At 36.0% G+C, this 21,137-nt stretch overlaps 1 protein-coding gene across 1 annotated transcript; it reads right to left on the bottom strand.

Annotated features, from left to right (window-relative positions):
• Positions 1-3,837: 3,837 nt before the first annotated feature.
• Positions 3,838-5,121, bottom strand: LOC131032966 (uncharacterized). Its single transcript, XM_057964068.2, has one exon. It carries the CDS (start codon positions 5,119-5,121, stop codon positions 3,838-3,840), a length of 1,284 nt encoding a protein of 427 aa, XP_057820051.2.
• Between the last annotated feature and the right edge of the window lie 16,016 nt (positions 5,122-21,137).

Here is a 21,137-nt window from a genome sequence, read left to right as displayed (position 1 = left end):
TTGAAGATCATTGGCATTGTTGAATCTAGTCGATGTGTAATGTGCAAAGGAGAGGAAGAGACAACAAATCACTTGTTGTACAACTGTCCCTATGCCAACAGGTGTTGGGATTGGTTGTTTGATATGGTGAACTTGTATACTGTCAAGAATGAAGGATTGAAATCTTTTTTATTGTCTTGGCCTCAAATGGTCAAATCTAAATGGACAGACATTTGGCTGGTAGGATCGGCTATGGTGGCATGACATATTTGGAAGGAGAGAAATAAGAGAATTTTCAAGGAAGTCAGTCTCTCTATCGAGCAACTTTTTAAAAAAATTAAGGTAGCCATAGAGGAAGTCATATGTGGTAAAAATTCTAAGAGGAAGACTTATAGATATAATAATTGGGATAGGTACATGGAGACAAAATGCTCTTTGAAAGGTATAGTGCCCAATTTCTCATCCAAGAGACAAGTGGATAGGAGTTAGATTAAATAGACTGTGCCACCAACAGATTAAGTGAAACTTAATTTTGATGGTACCAGTAAAGGAAATCTTGGGAGGGTTGGCTTCAGGGCAACACTTAGAGATGAGAATGGGAGTTTGATTTGTGGAGTGCATGGTAACTTTGGAGAAAGTTCAAATAATGAAGCGAAAAATGAGAGCATTGGAAGCAGGTCTGAGCATGTGTGTTAAGGAGAATATCTCCAAGGTCATCATAGAAGGAGATTCCCAAGTAATCATTAACAGCGTGATACAATCCTCATTTCATAATTAGAGATTAAACAAATGGATGCCTTGTATCAATAGCTTGCTAGATCACATTTGTGTTTTTAAAATTATCCACACCTATAGAGAGGGTACTAGAGTGGTAGATCTCCTGGTGAATATGGGAGTTGAAGGGGAGAATCAGTTTTGCTCGATCAGGCAAGATGATGTTTCACAAGAATTAATGGAAGCCATTAGAAAGGATGTCCCCTATTGTCTTCGACAATGTATAGATTAGGGGAAGACATTGTATGAGACATATGAGGTGACCATCACTTCTTTTCATAAGGAACTTAAAGTGTATTGGAAGATCAGTAATCCAGACATGTATTGTAGACTAGGGTTCAAAGTTTTTTATTATCGTTAGATAAAACAATATATCATGATTTGCCCAGTCATGAGGAGAGGAAGATAGGCATTTGGAGATTGAGGTGACAATTTCCAGAAGGACAAGACATCTCAGAGACGGCTGGAGGTGCATAAATAGCAGGGATTTGAGATATAAACAAGATTTGAATAGGATTTCCTTGACTTCGGATTTGATACGCTTTTAGATTGTGGAAACTGCCTTAGTAAGTTCTAGAAGCGATGGGAAACTATATGTGGAGATCTGTTGAATAGAATTTAACATCTCTAGGAGAAAGAAAGAAGACTTGTCGATAAAAGATGGCCCCGTTTGCAATGATTTTGTGCATGGTCTGTGAAGAGACACTTGAGCATCAGTGTATCACTCTGCTTAATGTAGAGGATGACATTTATGAGGTGATTTTGGAAATGGTGGACACTTCTCTGAATCTAGAGAGGCATTGGTGCGATGGCTTCATCTATGAAGTTGTGTTAGTGCCTATTGTGGATATATTGGAATCGAAGGAGAGATGTGTAGAGATCCTGGGGGATTTTGTGAATGAAGACTATGGGGATGCGGTGGCAGAGGCCCTGTGCAAATTGTAAAATAGTGTATTAGAAATTATTCTGAAGGTATATTTCAACCCAACAAACTATTATTCTTAAGATTCATAAGAGAAATCTAAAGCGGAAGGGGGTGAGACTGAAGATGAGGAGGATTTCGATATGCAGGATCTGAATGATAGTGATGAGGAGATAGAGTAAAGGGAGCAGAGTGTTGTGAAGAGGAGAAAGAGGAAATTTGTTAAGGAAGCATGGGCGATTTTTCAGAGATAGAGTATTGAATGGTGATCTGATAGAATTTAGGTAGCTTAAGCGTGCAAAGGATTGGTGGCTGACAGAGGCATCTTCAGATACTCTCTTCAACTTGGGAGAACTGATATCGCAATTGTTGCACTTCCCGAGGAATGGGTAATGGGTGATTTTTGCTAATGGTGTTGGTATGTGTCGACTGAATACTATGTTGGGTCTAGGTAGGGATAAGGTCATTTTTGGAGTCGAGTCTTGGACTGAATCTGTGGTAGGTTTGAAATTATGCTAGTATTGTAATGCGATTGAAAACTATATGTAAATTTTATGGAGTAATATAGGGAGCTATCCACATAAAAGGTAGCATTTACCATTAAAAAAAAAGACAAAAATTATTAAAATCAAATCTTAACTTAATGTAAATTAAACCTTAAAAAAGAAAATGATGATTAGAATAATTTAATAAAAAATAAGTTAAAATATCTTAATAAAAGAAGATTAAATTAAAATATATTCTTAGCAGAAAAAAACATAAATAAAAGATAGATTTCTAATTAAAAAATAAGTATTCTACAATAATCAAATTTTAATAAGAGAAATAATATAAATTAAATGAATTCTTATAATTTTGAATTATTATTTGTAATTTCATTAAAAAACATAAATATAATTAAAATAAGATTCACTCAATGAAAAATTAATCATTTAAAAAATATAAAAATAGCTAATTCTTTCTATTTTAATAATTTTGTCTTTTCCACTTTTGAAACTTAAATAAAATATGGAATATTCAAAGAAAAAAAATAAATTAAAAGATATTATTATTAAAAGGATAAAGTAGTATTCCTTGCTAGCTAGAAGCCTATGTGATTGGAGAATGTAATGTGTTTATATTTAATAAAATATTCTCGCTTGGACCTTTTACCCATTAAAAAAAAGCATAAAGTAGTAGATTTTTCTTTTGTGCACATTCTTTTTCTAATTAATCATATTAAAATATGTTTTTTTAGTTTTTTATCATTTTTAAATAAATAATTCTTTTTCTAATTAATTAAAATTAAAATATGTTTTTTTAGTTTTCAATCATTTAAAAAAAAATTAATATTAATATAAACAAAGATTGAGATCAATTCAATTGTCTTGCATTTTATAGTCAATTTTGAACTTGATTTCACTAAGTTGAAAGCTTCTTCATATAAGGCATCTTTATAGTCAATTTTGAACCTGATTTCAGTAAGTTGAAAACTTCATTCATATAGGGTATGCCTTCGACATAAAAATAAATAAATTTTTATTTTATAAATTAAATATACATAATAATATTGTAAAGAAACAAATTGTCCTATATAAATAATTTAGATTTATTATTTAATATAAATAATTAAACTATAATTAATTTAGAATAATTTAAGAATTGAATTCATAATTAAAAAATATAATATTTAAAAATTAAACCTAAAAGATTAGGTATTCATCTCTAACAACAATGATGAAGAATTCATATTAATATTATGTTATGTAGTTTGTTAGTTGTTGGTTTTGAGGAAGTAGTTATAATTTTTCTTAATTGGTTTTCTATAAATGAATTAATATTAATATTCAGTGTCATGCTACTAAAATGTTATTATATTAAAGAGAAAATAGATATATTGTTGAGATAAATGTAATCTTGGGCTCTCTTCAATGGTAGATTTTTTTACCAAAAGAAAATTCAATATATTTTTAAATTTTTTTCAAAAAAGAGATTCTCAATATTTTTTAACTTTTTTTCAAAAAAGATTCTATATGTATTTAGATTTTTTTTAAGTCAATGCTCAAGAACACTCATATTGGAGCTAGGCTGGTGGCGTGGTTGCCTATGTTATATTTTATTGCACCTTTCTTCTTTAGGTTCTGGATTTTTGCATTTACTAGTTTCAAAACAATGGGGAGAAGTCAAAACCAATCCTCCATAAAGCAGTATCTTTCAGATTTTCTTCTCCTGTTGTTTGTATGTACATCTCTTTTCTTTTTAGATCCACCACTTTTCTTCTTTCCATCCCCAACTTTTTTCTTTGTGTTGCACTGAGATACTTGCTCTTCCAACTGTGAAACTCGCAGACTCAGATCATGAATCATCTCACTCTGTTTCTCACTTTTCTTGAACAAATCAGATACACTCCTCATTAATTTCTCATTCTCTTCTCTTCCCAAGCCAATATCTTCAATGGCCTTTACTTGCTCTCTCATCTTATCCCCTGCTTCTTCATCATCCCTTGAATTTCCTAATTGAACACCTTCCTCTGTGCAAGGGATTGCAGGTGATGGATCAACTTTGTTTCTTTTCAAATTCTCTGCATCTTTATCAACAACATCAACCATTGTGCCAGACACAATTTTTCCATCTTCAGAAGAGCTCTGTTCAAAAACTTCTGCTCCAATGTTATTATTGTCTTCTTCAGGGGAACCCTCAATTTGCAAATCTCGCATTGGAGAAGGCAAAGACTCCTCTGCTAATGCTTTTTCACTACTCACAGAGACCTCAATTGCTCCCCCTGACAACTCCTTTCTCTTGAATTGCTCATTGGGATTCTCCTCCAAGCACCTTGCAGATCCATTTTCTTCAACAATGGTGCAATCCTCCACTGTCGCTTCAGAAGTTACTGAAACTTCTGTAGCAGCATCTTGCCTGGGTTTGGCTGCAATTATATCATCTACAGTCTCTTCCAAGTTAACCAGCTCACGAATCACAGCCTTTCTTGATTCTCGTACAAAAGGAATCACTCCCTGAATTTCGTCTAGCCTAAGCAGTAGAGACATGATCCACTCCGTCATTTTCACCCGCTCCTTCTCATCTCGTCTAATCAACTCCACAACATGTTCGTCATTCATACGCCTCCGAATTTCTGCAGCCTCTGCTTTGGTTTTCATTATAACCCTCAATTTGTTTAGAGGCCTTGACTTCCTCACACAAAACCCTAGGAAAGCCGATTGAATTTTTACAGCCGCTGTATTTTCGTCCATGGCGGGCGCCTTTTTAGATTTGGTTGTCTCAGAATCGACGAAATTGATTGGAATTGAGACGACCTTCTTGGCCTTTACCTTGGGCGTGCTCTCCGATTTTACTGGAGTTGCGTACGAATTTGCAGCGTAAGGGTTTGGATGATAATAATGCGGCCTTTGATAAGATCGTCTTTCAGGGAATCGACCCCAAGATCCACCAAACAAAGGATTATCCATGGCAGCAAAATTACTCAGAACTCCCAACAGAAACAAAAAAAATTCAATTGAATAGCCTGTAACACAAAAATCTAAATCAAAATACTCCTTCAGAATCCAGGAATGCTTATGTTAATGAGATAACGGTCCCATGTTTTATGGGAGCACGATGAAAGGTCTGGAGGGTTTCAGACACGCCGGTTCGAGAATAATTGTGAACATTCTCATATATTTTTATGTTATTTTTAATATGAAGAAGAGAACAAATTTATTAGTTTAATAATAATAAAAAACAGAAATAATACATTGCAATTAAATCTTTAAACAGAAGCTATACTAGGATGAGAGTCTGAGATTAACGTGAATAATTAAAATAAATAAATCTAATTAATTATTCATTAATTTAATATTTAATAATTAAGAATATATCTCAATAATAAATAATAAATATAATTATATAATAAAGATATTAACTTATAATATATATTATATAAATAACAAATATGTCAATTTCAATTGATTATTAACAAATTAATATATAGATGAAATTATCAATTACAACTACATAATATTAATAAGAAATATTTTTTAATATAAATATGATTTTCAGTTGAACAATTATTACAATATTTCCATGTTAGTATTTATAGAGACAATGAAAAAGAGTTGAAAATTTATAATTTATAATTAATTTTATTTATATAATTTGAATTGTGATAAATATAGAGATAAAAAAAACATTATATTATTTTAAGAAATTTGTGTTGAAAAATTAATTATCAATCATTAAATCAAATAATTATTATTTTTAATTTCATAATAATTAATATGTAATGTAGATTATAATTTAATTATCATATTATTTTAATATTTATAATAATTAATAATAATTTTTTAAATAAATAAAATTATTAATATATTTATTATTTAACAATATAATGTAAATATTGATATTAATCTTATGATGATATTATTATAATAATTGAATTATAATTAAAAAATTAATTACCAAAATGGGTTATGGTATTTTTAATAATAAAAAAAAAAAATATAGACACTCTTAGCTATGAGTAAATCATTGAAGTATGCAACTCAGATTAATTGTCACGCAAACAATGTGGACAACTGGGTTGATAAAATGAAATTATATTATGATATTGTAGAGATGCTCCAAAATAGAAAAGCATTAGAGAATAGGTTGCATTGCATGTTTATTATTTTCCTCTTGAGTTTTGCAATCTATCCATAATCTAACATAATCTAACGTATCAACAATGAGTAGAACGGTTACACATATTCTATGAATTTTTAATAATGTTATCTAAAATTTTACATATATATTTTAGAAAAATAAAAATATTTAAAGAAACAAAAGAAATATTTGAAAAAGAAATATTTGTTTGTGATTGGTTCAATTAAATTTTATTAAAAACTAATTAAATCAGTAAAAAGAAAATTCTTTTTATATATTCTAAACTTAAAATTTTTACATATATATTTTAGAAAAATAAAAATTTGTAAAGAAACAAAAAAAATATTTGAAAAAGAAATATTTGTTTGTGATTGGTTCAATTAAATTTTATTAATAACTAATTAAGTAATAAAAAATTAAGTCATTATAACAAATAATTATACTAAAAATTGATATAAATAAATAAAATTCAAAATTTCAATTGAGAAGTAAAATATAAAATGCAAAATTTACTTAAAAATATTTATATTTTTTAAATAATATTTTTGTACAAAATTGTTTAACATGTATTTTATTTATTTATAAAATTATATTTTCTAATCCTTGAAAATTCAAATTATTTATTAATTTTAAGAATCATAATTTTAAAAAAAAAATTGTTATAATTTTGAAATAGATATGATTTTTTTAAAATAATAATTTTAAAATATATATTTTAAAGTAAGCGCTACTAATAATCAACTTATAAAATTTAATAATCAATTTATACTCTATATTCAAATAAAGTACATCTAATTATAACATGCAGCTATTTGACCCCCTTGAGGGTAGCAAATCTGAATCCTCTGCCCTATGGTACACCTAGTGCAACTTTCAACAAGGCCCCAACCGAATTTACTCCAGATTAGACAAGTTCTATGTTAATAAAAATTTCTTCTCCTTCTCCCCTAACCACTTGGGGAACTCGGTGGCTGCTCTGCCAGTAACCTTATCTGACCATTTCCCTATCATTGTTGTCATCAATACTAGGAACTCCATCCCTAACAACATTCCTCTCAATAAGAAGTTTATCCTTAATACCTCCTTGCTAAATGACAAGGATGCCCTAACTGCCATTAAAATGGTTAGACTCTCTAACATGCACTCTCAACATCCCCAATCCCACACCCTCAGATGGAACATAAATGTCTCCTCTTGGCAAAACATATTCCAAACTATAGGCCAGAAGAAAGCCAAGGATCTTAGGCTTGTGGAAAAAACTCCCACTAATCGGCTCCACTCCTTGGAGCATGAAATACAATTACATCCTTCCTCCTTTGTCCTAGCGGAACGGGTAGCTCAGGCTAGAGACATTCTTAAGAAGCATCAACATGTCAAAATCAGGGTTGCCTTCATCAGAGCACGTAATCATTGGCTCAAATTCGGAGATAGAGGCTCTAAAGTCTTCTTCAATCTCCTTAAACAAAAACAAAATAGAGAAAAATTTGACAGAATCATAGTTGAGGATAAGGAACTCCTGAACATCAATGAGATCAAAGATGCTTTTGAAATGTTTTATAAAACCCTCTTTACCTCGGAAGATAGTGAAGCCTCAAAAGAGGCTAGAAATAAGTGTAGTAACATTATCCCAAAAAGAATCTCTGAGGCTGAAGCTCTCCCTCTCAAGACCAAAGTCTATGATAGAAATTGTTGATGCCATTAAAGCCCTTAAGGATGATAAGGCCCTAGGCCCCGATGGACTTCTTGCTGAGTTCTACAAAACCAATATTGAGTGGGTCACCAAAGACCTTTATGACATATACACCAAAGCATTTGATAGTGGCACCCTTCAAGAGTCCATCAATAAGGGCATTGTTAAACTTATCCCAAAAGATGGGGACAAAGCCCTCATAAATAACTGGAGGCCAATTACTCTCGTTAATGTTTCTTATAAAATCCTGGCCAAAGCCCTAGCCTCTCGCCTTGAGAAAATCCTTCCCAAGTTCATCTACTCTACCCAAACAGGATTCATTAAAGGAAGGTATATCTTGGAGAACCTTGTCACTAGCTGGGAATCTATGGAATGGGCCAAAACTTCAAATCAAGATACTGCCATGTTCCTTATTGACTTTGAGAAGGCCTATGATAGGGTGGAATGGGACTTCATCCTCATGATGCTCAAAGCCTTTGGTTTCCCTTGCGAGTTCTGTAAACATGTCCAAATCCTCCTCAAAGATGCCTCTGCCCTGGTTGAAGTTAATGGATCACTTTCCCAGTCTATTCCTCTTTCTAGATCCATTAGACAGGGTTGCCCCCTCGCCCATGCTCTATTTATCATTGCCTCGGACACCCTCTTTTACCTCCTAAGAGATGATACCCTTTCCCCTAAAGTTCATGACATTAAGATGCCAGATGACTCTGAATTGCTCAACATACAATTTGTTGATGACACTGCGCTTTTCCTGGAGCTCTCTAGGCATAACATTGACTCCTTCAATCAAAAGATTGCAACCTTTGGCAAAGCTTCTGGTGCTCGTATCTCCAATTCCAAGTCTATCCTGCTTGGGTGGAACGAGGAACCCCCAGATTGGCTTCAGCAGGTTGGATACTCATGGGGAGGACCCAATAAAATTGTTCGGTACCTCGGTATCCCTTTTTCTATCTCTCCCTCTCTCAAGGATATGTGGATTTGGGTCAAAGAAAAGATTGACAAAAAACTTAATAAATGGGACAGTAGGATTATATCCCTGGCTAGTAGGATCCAATTCTACCAAAAAATCATCTCCTCCTATAGTTTGTACTACTCCTCTGTCTGGATGTTCAGTAACTACCAAGTTTATGAGATCCAAAAATCTATCAGGCGCTTCCTTTGGTCTGATGGTAAGGGTAAAAGAAAGGCCCACGCGGTCAAATGGCTCTGGTGCCACATAGATAAGAAACTTGGTGGGTTGGGACTTAAGGATCTCAGAACGCAAGGAGTTTCCCTGGCTGCCAAGTGGATATTTCATGCCCTAGAAGGACAAGAATCCTGGAAGATCCTTGTCAAAAATAACATACAAAATGGCATCCCCAAGTCTGCCAAATCTTGGAAAGCCCTCCCCTTTAGTGATCTGATAGCAGGCGGATTCTCTGTGTCTGTTCAAGGTACTTGGGTGTTTAAATCCATATGGAAAGCCTGTGAGTATGTGCGCAAACTTATTATCAACTCTAATATTGACTATAATAATACTCTGCATGAGGAAAGGTCAATATGGTGGAATCTCTACCATAACTCTAAACCCCCCACTTTAACCCAAGGCTTCTCTACTAGGTACTGGTATAATAAAGGCATTAAATACCTCATGGACATCTTGGAACATGATAATCTCATCAGCTGGGAGGACCTTAGCAATAATTTTGAGCTCCCTGCCTCACATAAGAGAACCTACAATATGATTAAAAATGCTTTTGCTTGTCTAGATCTTCCTAGGAACACTGATGTAGATGCTCATAGATACCTCTCATTCTGATGGAAGGATGGCTCCCTCCTCTCCAAGGTCAAAGCCAAGTCTATCTACAAACTTCTCACTCATGATACCTTGGTGAACGATCATATTAACTCCCTCTGGTATGTTGACCTTAATACATCTGCCTGGCAGAAAACATTTGAGAAACTATGGAAGTTCCCCATCCCTCCTAAAATCAAATGCTTCAAGTGGCAATTAATGTTGGATAGACTATAGGAGTTGAGAAATACAACCCCACAGTAGCCTGAAGATCTTTTGCAAGCTGAATAACCTGTTACAAGGAGAAGCAATGAAGCAATAATCTGAAGAACACACAAAACACAGGAAAAATATTCTCAAAATATGAGAGCTCCAATTCACCAAAAAAGTATTGTGGAAAAGATAATACAATGAAAAGAAAAAATAACCTCTAATAGGTCAAGAAACCCTAAAAAGGGAAAACCCGAGGCTTGCACATAATAATTAATTAAAATAATTAATTATATGCACCTAATGTTAGCTTAAGTGTAAAAAGATAATTGGGAACTTAAAGAATTAAACAAATATTGTTTAATCAATCAAGTAAAGACCCAATTACTCTAACACCCCCCCTTAAAAAAGACTTAGGGAGAAGCTAAAACCTAGAAAAACTACCATGAAAGATGGGTCCCGGCAACAAGGCTTGATCAGGTACCCAAATACAATGAAATCCCTATGAAGCAGAGACAAAGGAGAAAACCCAGTGGGAAAAAAACTCCTCTCCAAAAAGAGATAAAAGAACATGCTGAAAGAAGAAGAAGGAATGAAGGCCTCATAAAGACCCCCCAAGGACAACTTCCTTCACCCCAAGCATAGAGTGCAACTGAAGATAGCGCGGCGATGCAAAAGGTTTCGTGAAGATGTCTGCAACCTGCTCAGAAGTGGGAATGTACTCTAGAATGAGAACACCATCTTGAATCAACTGACGGATGAAATGCATGTGAAGCTCAATGTGCTTCGTCCGCTGATGCTCTACCGGGTTGCGAGAAATATGAATAGCACTCTGATTGTCACACCAAAGAATAGTGAGACAATCAGGAGGAAAACCAAACTCAGTCATCAACTGTCGAAGCCATAAGATCTCCTGACTAGTGAGCACAACAGCGCGGTACTCAGCCTCTGTAGATGATAATGCATGAGCAGTTTGCTTCTTGCAAGACCATGTGATAGGACCAGAGCCAAGATAGAAAACAAAGCCAGAAGTAGACTTCTGATCAGCGACATCACCAGCCTAATCTGAGTCAGTGAAGCCAACAATGTGAGGTTCCCTTGATGTATAGTGAATGCCATGAGAACTAGTGCCCTGAATGTACCTCAAAATATGTTTGGCAGCTTGCCAATGACTCTCATGAGGATCATGGGAGAATCGAGAGACAAGACCAACCGCAAAGGAAATATCAGGATGGGTGTGAGTCAGGTACAACAAATTGCCAACCAACTGCTTGTAAAGTGTAGAATCTACTGAAGGAGTGGGACAAGCTGTAGTCAAAACAACCCCTGACTAAAATAGAGTAGGAGCAGGCTTGCAATCAAGCATGCCAAAGCGCTGAAGCATGTCAAGAGCATACTTCTGCTAATAGAGAGATCCCATCAGAAGACTGAATCACCTGAAGACCAAGGAAATAATGCAAAAGATCGAGATCTGTCATCTCAAACTGATCCATCAAGGCATGCTGAATATGCTGAATCATAGAGGATGAGCTACCCGTGATGAGAAGATCATCAACATATAGCACAAGAATCAAGATGTCACCCTCAAGAAGCTGAATGTAGATGGTGTGATCAGAATGACTGTGGGAGAACCCAATGGAGAGCAAGAAAGAGTCCATCTTCTCATACCAAGCCCGAGGGGCCTGTTTGAGACCATACAATGAATGCCGAAGTTTGCAAACCAAAGAACTATCCTACACAAATCCATGAGGTTGTTCTATGTAGATTTCCTCTTGTAGATCCCCGTGCAAGAAGGCACTCTTCACATCCATCTGAAAAATAGGCCAACGCCGAGAAGCTGCAAGAGATAGTACAAAGTGAATGGAATTCATCTTGGCAACAGGGGAAAATGTCTTGGAGTAATCAATACCCTCAACCTGTGAAAACCCCTTCACAACAAGATGGGCTTTGTACTTATCAATGGAACCATCAGCAGCATATTTAGTGTGAAACAACCAGCGACACCTAACCATCTTTCTACCCTTAGGAAGAGGACAGAGATCCCAAGTATGATTCCTCATCAAAGAAGAATACTCCTCCTCCATAGCACAATCCCACTTAGGGTGACCTGTCGCCTCTGAAAACTTCTAAGGATCATTTGAAATAGCATGACTCAAAAGACTAGAGCCCACAATATGAGAATGAGTGTGATGAGTATCCGAAGGATCACCAGCCATAGGACCTGCCGCCTCAACAGTAAGGTGAGCCCACTTGGGCATCTGAGGTGGAGCAGGTGGAGGTAGGGATGGTGGAGGTGGGGATGGTGGATCATCAGCACCATCATCAGAATCATCCTCAAAAAGATCTTAAGGGGGTGCAGTTGCCGGAGTAGGCAGAGGAGTAGACATTGGAGTCGGGGTAGCCACTGTGGGAAGACGCTCATCAAACTGAACATCCCGTCGAAACAGGACCTCTCTGGAATCAGGATCAAACAACCTGTACTCCTTAACATCCTCACAGTAGCCAACAAAAATGAGTGGTCAGCTCTTCCGCTCCATGGCTTTCCTCTGAGCATCAGGAATAAAGGCCCATGCCTCACTGCCAAACACTTGAAAAAAGGAAACATCTGGATTGTCATGAGACCAAGCTTCCTCAGGAGTCATATGTCAAATAGCCTTGTGAGGCATCTGATTCTGAATATAGTTGGCACAATTGATTGCCTTAGCCCAAAAAGATGAATCCATGGACCTAGACTGAATCATACAATTCGCCATCTCCCGTAAAGTTTTGTTCTTGCGTTCAGTGACACCATTCTGCTGAGGGGTGTAGGGAACAGTAAACTGATGCTGCAAACCATGCTTAGTGCAAAAATATTTGAAAGCCTGATTCACATACTCCCCCCCATTATCTATACGTATCCACTGAATAGAACAACCAGACTTCTTCTCTACATATGTCTTGAAGATTCGAAATGAATCAAAGACATCAGACTTGTACTTAAGAAAGTACACCCATGTGCGTCTGGAGAAGTCATCAATAAACGTGAGTACATACTTGGCCCCTGAAAAAGGAGTGGGAAATGACATGAGGTCACTGTGAATCAACTCCAAGGGAGCCAAAGCACGAGAGGCTCTTCCCTTCAGAAAGGGATCTTTGTGATGCTTGCCAAGCACACAACCATGACAAACACCATCAGTGCAGGAAATCTGTGGGAGCCCAAGAACAAGTGTCTGTGTACTCATTTGCTGAAGATATCTGTAATTGACATGGCCCAATCGCTTATGCCAAAGCTTACTCACTGAATCTGCATGTGCTATGAGAGATGAACCTGTACCCGAAGAGGGCTCAAATTCATCAAAACTGTAGAGACGAGATGCAAAATCTACACTACCAGTAGCCACAACCAAATCAGGGTCATGGAGGTCCTGAATAGCCACATCATGTGGTGAGAACTCAACTGTCTTACCAGAGCCAGAGTGGCAAATCTGATAAATAGATAGGAGGTTTGTCAAGATGTCAGGGACAACTAGAACATCCTGTAGAGTACCCCCATCCAAACAGACAGAACCTGAACCCAAGATGGAAAGCTGAACTAAGTCACCCACTACAATCTGTGAAATACCACAAGAGGCAAGAGAAGTAATCAACTACTGAGTGTGTGTCATATTGTGAGAAGCACCAGAATCTAGAATCCATGTGGACCCATAGGTCAAAGCTCTAGCAGTGAGAGCATGAACTTTCCCTGTGGAAGGAGAAGATGCCTGAGGTGAGGAAATGTGATGCTGTTGCATGGCTTCCTCTAAAGCCTCTAATCGTTTCCAACACCTGGAAACTGGATGTCCTTCCTTGCCACAAAGATTGCAAGTGTTTGATGATTTCTTCTTAGTCTTGGAGGAAGACTCACTAGACTGAGAAGATTTCCCTTGTTTGGGAGGAAATGGTTTTGAATCAGACTTAGGAGTAGGCTTGGAGGAATTCTCACTACCTACAGAAGGCTTTTTCGGCTTCAGTTTCTGCTTCGGTTTCTCCTTCTCCTTAGAGGACTGAGCAACCAATGCTTTGTTCTTGGAGCCTAAGAGCATATCTAGCTGAGAAAGATGAGACTGCTCACAAGACAATCGCTCACAAAAGACATCAAAGGTAGGCATGTTGAAACAAGTACCCAAGCCATCCATGGTGGAGTAGAAAGAAGAGGCAAAAAACTGAAAGTGACCTCGAAGCTTCGAAAGAATCAAATGAATGCACTCTGTATCAGTCTTGTTCTTTCCACATCCCTGAAGAATAGATCTAGTAGTCTTGAATTTGTTCAAAAAATCCTCAATAGTGGGAAAGGAATCAGGTAACAAATAAGTCAACTCTGCCTCAATCTGTAATGCTCGAATCTCATTGACCCTCCCGAAGAGAGAATCAAACTTCAACCACATATCCCGAGGAGTAAGCAACTCATCAAGGTGAAACAGAAGACTGTCGGAGACATGCAAAGAGATCAAACCCATGGCCTCATCTAGCTTGTTCCGGTGCATAAGAATCTCATAAGGATGCTGCAGGACTGGCTGAACCTCATCCAAAGAAGCCCACAACCCTCCTAAGAAGCCTCGTGATGCGGGTCTTCCAGGTGTGATAGTTGTGTGAAGTCAACAACTCAACTGAAGGATCTTCCATTAGAACAAAGAAAAATTTGCACCTGCACCTGCTTGTTGGTTGTTTTTATTATGTGATCTTTTAGAATAGACAGAAGATGCAGAAGGGCTTGTTTGTTTTGAGAGTTTAGGTGTTCTTGATTTCTGATATAAATGACAGAAAGCGAGAAAAAAACACCCCCCCACAATAGAGAAAGCCAAACCCTAGTACATAGTAATGAGAAGGAAGTAGTGCATAAGAAAAAAAACTTCACACTGATATCTCATGTACCTAGTGAAAATTCTGAGAAAAAAGATCACAAATATGAATAGAGCATGCTGAGAGCTTTCCAACACCTATTCATTTTCGAAAAATGGAGTCTGTTTGCCCATTCTACGGCCCTAAAAGTGCAAAAAAGGAAGCCCAACTTTGATTGGTAAAAAATATAGTCAAATAATAGATGTAGGAAAACAATCCACCACCATGAGGTCTGGCTTGGAATCACCTTTCTGATGCCTATTTGTTTGCCAAAATCTGACTCCGGATGCACAATCTAGGCCCAAAAAACCAACCCCCTCTCAAAAAGACTAGAGAGGAGGGGCTGGTGGTGGTCCGGGCGGAGGTGGTGCGGCCCGAGATGAGCGGAGTGCTGGCCAGGCAGAGTGGAGCTAGGGCTGAGTTCGGGCTGAGTGGAGCTTGGCGGGGTAGAGGCGGTGCGGCCTGGTCGGAGCGGAGCTTGGCGGGGCTGCCGGGACGGACGGTCGGCGAGGGGGCTATCGGAGCCGACGGGAGGAGCCATTGCTGTTTGCAGCCGGCGGGGACCACAGTGACCAGAGGGCCAGCGGGCCAGTGGGGCCGGCCTGACTGGTCCGCAGGGGCCGTACTACGCCGGACAGTCAAGTCCGGTGCCCGAAACAAAAAAACTTTTTTTTTGAAAAACCTTTTTCGCCCTACAATTTTTGTGATTTTTTTTGTGAATTTAAAAAAAAAAAAATCAAAAAAATCCAGCCTGCATGCCGTAAAAAGGCAATTTTTTTTTCAAATTTTTCTTGATTTGCGTGCCAGAGCTGTACGGCCTGGATTTGAGAAAAAATTGCTCCCAGAGGCTCAAGAACCAAAATAGGTCAAATTTTATATGGCCATAGGGGTTTTTGGGCCTTCTAAGCATGATGGTGAGGTCTGTTTAGGCCCAAAGTGCGCAAAAAAAGGGTCAAACCTTAGGTACATAAAAAATCCTGAAACCCAGATCTGCTTCCAATGCAAAAAAAATTCTCAAAAATAGGAATAGGTAGCTACATATCTGTGCTCTAATACCATATAGGAGTTGACAAATACAACCCCACAGTAGCCTGAAGATCTTCTGCAAGTTGAATAACCCGTTACAAGGAGAAGCAATGAAGCAATAATCTGAAGAACACACAAAACACAGGAAAAATATTCTCAAAATATGAGAGCTCCAATTCACCAAAAAAGTATTGTGGAAATGATAATACAATGAAAAGAAAAAATAACCTCTAATAGGTCAAGAAACCCTAAAAAGGGGAAACCCTAGGCTTGCACATAATAATTAATTAAAATAATTAATTATATGCACCTAATGTTAGCTTAAGTGTAAAAAGATAATTGGGAACTTAAAGAATTAAACAAATATTGTTTAATTAATCAAGTAAAGACCCAATTACTCTAACATAGACTGCATATTAGGAATAACATTGTTGCCTTCGACCTATGCTCTATATGTAGGAAGCTTGAGACTATGCGGCACATTTTTTTTGACTGCATTTTTGCCAGAGAGGTCTGGCTGATGTTTGGAATTTCCATTACTGAACATGTTTGTACTCTTGATATTATTGCTAGATTCATTCATGGCCTCAAGAAGGATGCTAACCTGTTCTGGCAAATTCTCTCTTCTTTCATACTTTGCTTTATTTGGAAGCTTAGAAATGAGGAAAAATTCCAAGGTACTGATAGGACTCTTATTGGGTTTTTTAAAAAACTCACACGTTATAAAATTGCTGTGCAGGTATGTTTTTTGATGAATGTTGAAAGGGAGAAGTTGCTGCGTTTCCTCAGGGATGGTCGGGAAACCATGTTCATATATGAGATGAAGGATGGCTTTGAATGGGCTAGAATTGTGGAGAACCAAAATGCATTCGATGAGGCTCTAAAGAAATTGATCAAGGAACTTAGGGACAACAGGGGTCCCTACTTTGATAAGCTCAAAAATGTTTACCTAGGTCTTGGAGCGGAAGGAGGTGGTGTGGATGGAAGGGCCACAAGGATGGACAACATGGATGGAAAACCAGGATGAGATTCTGCAATAGGTGTCTAGTAGCCTCTAGTTGATGTATATGGTTCACTGTATATACTCTCTCTCGTATCTCCTTTTTTTGTAGGAGGTTGTCTTTTTTCAGTCGGATAATCCCACTGGTTAGTGGCCAAGGCTCTGCCTCCCATCCTCATTTTTGTATAAACTCTCCTTATTTTGGTCTCTCGATATTTAATATAAAAAAAATTATAACATTAAAATTTTCAAATTATTATTTATATATAAAAAAATCAAATAAAATTTATAATTTAAAAACTTAAACAACAATAAACCTTAATAAAATAATATTTCCTAGTCCGAAAATTGAAATGTGGTGGAGTTTCTATTCACATTCCAAAGTGCAACCATGAGGACGCATATGCATGCAAGACAACAAAACCTGAGATAATACGTTGTTCCGAGAAACCCGCCTATAAGAGGCAAAACAATATTAGCCAATCGTTTACAACAAAAATAATTTTTGTAAATTATAATGTTAACAAATGTGCATCTATACTATAAAATAAATTAAAAAAAATTAAAAAAAGAAAAATAATTACTTTTCATTGGTCTAAATAATTTTTTTAATAACCATATAAGCACAACAAATGAATTTTCATTACAATAGTATTGCTTAACGACAAGTACTAATAATAAGGAATATATTGTAATGTCGTTAGTGTGCTAACAAGAACTTTTTAACTTAATTTTTATAGCTATTTGTGTCAAATTATTAATATTTAATAATAAATATAATGTTATTGATATTATATAATTAAAAATCATGTTACCTCGACTTTTGATGTGGATGAGGGAACACAGGACATGTTTTAAGTCTCTAATTTTTTGAGCCATTTTTGGGATAGCTAGGGCACGACAAAGGGAATGAGTATAAAACATATAAGGAAATTTTAATTTATTTTTTTATTTGAGAAAAGAAAAATAAAATTACATATCACTGAGTGTCTTTAGTTTATATACCTATAACAATTGAAATATGTTCAACTGAGAGGTAGTAGCAACAACTACCAAGATGGTTGTAGAAACAAGAAAACAACAGTTGAAAGCAACATTTGAACACTACAACAAGAACCACCATAACAAAGTGGCTATAGATAAAAACAAACAACAAAACTTGAGAACCAGTCTCAAGAAAATTCCAAAAGATACAACAAATTCTAGGCATATCAATCTCCACCTATAGGTGAATGTTACACAGGTTGGGTCTTTGTTGCTCTTTATACTTGTTTGTAGTTGTTGAAGATGATCATGACCATTGCCATCCTATGAAATAATATGCCAATTGGTTTGCAGATTTTCAATTTGGAGAGACAAATTAAATTTGAATTTCTATTTGCAAAGGAAGGATTGTCTTAGAGAAGACAACACTGCAATGAAGTTTCCAAAGGCATTTTATAATCACATGTTTGCAAGTGTGGGATGGAATATTGAAAGATGAAGAATCACCAAGGAGAGATAATTTCTACGACCAAACTCAAAGGAATAAGGAAAGAAAGGTAGTGAACAAAGAGTTCCATAAGTTTCAAGCATGATTGCAAAACCAAAAGGCATGTTTGATAGATTCTAATTTGGCACAAAAGGGCAAGTGTGCAAGGCGCAAAAAAATTTAAGGTGATTACTAATAAGTAGTTTATTGTGAAGAAATTTCTATGCTAAGAGTTGGATTTCACATCACCTTTGGATTTCTAGATTTGGAGGCCAAGCTTGTTCCATTTTGACTAGAGAAAAGAGCAATGACACACCCTATTGAGATAAGGTGAGATAGTGATATGAGAAAGGAGTTGTTTGTAAATGATTTGAAGGGGAAAGAAGAAAATTCCATGAGAATTAGGCCATCTCCAATCATTCAAAAAGTTTGCATGATAGTCCAAGGATAAGTATTTTGAAGTTCAGGAATAACTATCTACTGAATTTCAATAATTAGCTTCTTATAAGAAGCTGGAGGTGGAATTGAGTTTTAAGAAGAGGCCATGTTTTCTAATGAATGGTGGAAGAGTCCTATAGATCCTGAAAAACATGAATACCTATTTTAAAAAGATGTTTTCCTTTGAACCTATTACAAGTACCTAATGGTTTGTCATTTTGTTGGACCAATCAGTTCCACTAGATAGAGGAATACATAAAGCTTAACTTTTTGTCATATTGTTGGACCAATCAATTCCACTATGGTTGAGAGACTGATCAAACCAAATTAATTTTGTTGAAGTGATATGCCAAGCTTTACATAGTTGTATCTTGAAATCAACTATAATCAATAACATGGACTATGGAAATCTGATTTATATAAGAATTAAATAGTTTAGAGCCATGTGTTTTAAAGAATGGAGCTAAAAGGATCTTGTATTTCCAACTAACATTCCCCCAAGAATGTCCAACAAATGCAATTTTGAATGTGAAATTCAATTCCAGTTCCTTCCAAGGAGAATCTCCATCCAAAGCTTTGATTATCCATTTAGTTGTTAGGAAAATTCCTTGTGTATATGGATCAATGATTCCTAGCCTTCTCTTGTCCTTAGGTTGGATGTAGTGCTGATAGGATGCCATAGGTAGTCCCTTTTTATTTCCCCGTTTGGCCCATATATATTTCTTGATAAGTTGGGTTAATTGTTTGTAGAAACTTTTAGAAGGCAGTGAACATAAGGAAATATAAATATGACTAGCAAGCAAGATTTTGTTTGCCACTTGGATGTGACTAGCCATAGATAGGAATCTATTAGTCCAATTCAAAAGTTTTGTCTTGATTTTGTTCACAAATCAGTTCCACATACCTTTGAGAGAAATTCCAACTCCAAATGGGATGCTTAGATATCTGGTGATTTTGCCAAGTTTTATTTCTTTCCATTTAGTAAGAATCTACAGTGGGCAAAAATAGATACCCATGGAGGTGTGGTCTAGTAAGCAGCCCTTATTGAGACATCTAATCTAGTCTTTGGTTGTGAGACATATGCATATATGCCAAGTGAGAAAAGATCAAAATTGGAGAATAAGGTGGTTAAGTGTATCTTCATTGGCTATGGTGTTAGTGTGTAAGGTTATAAGCATTAGGATCTAGTTGTAGAGTAGGTGCTCTATAGTAGAAGTGTGGCCTCTCATGAGTTGAAACCCTCCACACTTGATTTGAAACTAGAGAAGGAAGAGAAACATACAAAAGGAGGTATTTTAGATACCATATACTTTGATAATAAATGAACTACATACTCCTATTAGGGTTTATGATAAGGAGAGCTCAAGTAGTTCTTAAAGCTATGAAGAAGAGAAATAACCTCAATATCAACAATTGAGGAGGTCTACCTTGTGATAGGAAGTAACTTGACAGATATGGTTATTCACCAAAAAGGTTTGGATAGAATTTTTTGGATTCCATTTGCATATTTACTTTGATTGCTAACACTAATGAACCTAGGACTATTAGAGAGGCTATGCATATGCACAATGTAGATTTCTAGATAGAAGCCAAGAATGAAGAGATGGATGCATTGAAGAATAATGCCACATAGTATCTAGTACCTTTTCCTAAAGGTTGAATTCCATTGGATGTAAATGGTTTTTCAAGAAGAGATTGGATCTAGTTAGTAGTGTTGAGAAGTATAAAGCATGGTTGGTCATGAAGGGGTATACTTAGGTGGAGGAAAGTGATTATGGTGAAATATTCTTTTCTGAAGCTAAGATGACATCCATTTGATTCTTGTTATTACTTGTAGTAGTTTATGACTTGGAAGTCAAGAAAATAGATGTGAATACAATATTCCTTTATGATGATTTAGAGGAGGAAATTAACATATCAAAACCAGAGCATTTCATTGAAAAAGGTAAAGAGAACCTTGTTTTAAAGTTGAAGAAATATATGTATGGTTTGAAACAGTCTCCTAGAATGTGGTATCAAAATTTTGAAACCTATGTATTTTCTTTGAGATTTCAAAGATCTACATCTGACCATTGTGTGTAATACAAATTTGAAAATGGTGACTTTCTTATCATAGTCATATATGTGGATGATATGTTGTCTATTTTGAATGGCAGAAGAATGGTTTTAGATTTGAAGTCTCGATTAGGTGAACAATTGTCGATGAAAGGTCTAGGTACAAAAATATAAATTATTGTGATTGAGATAATTAGAGATAGAGCTAGTAGAAAGCTTTGGATGAGATAGATTAAGTATCTTAACTCTATGTTGGAGAGATTCAACATATCAACTTGTAGGTAGTTAGTTATTCTGGTATTACAGGGGATGAATCTTTTTGTG

This window comes from Cryptomeria japonica, chromosome 10 (assembly GCF_030272615.1).
Source record: "Cryptomeria japonica chromosome 10, Sugi_1.0, whole genome shotgun sequence".
NCBI lineage: Eukaryota > Viridiplantae > Streptophyta > Pinopsida > Cupressales > Cupressaceae > Cryptomeria > Cryptomeria japonica.
This window is presented reverse-complemented; position numbering and strand designations above follow the sequence as displayed.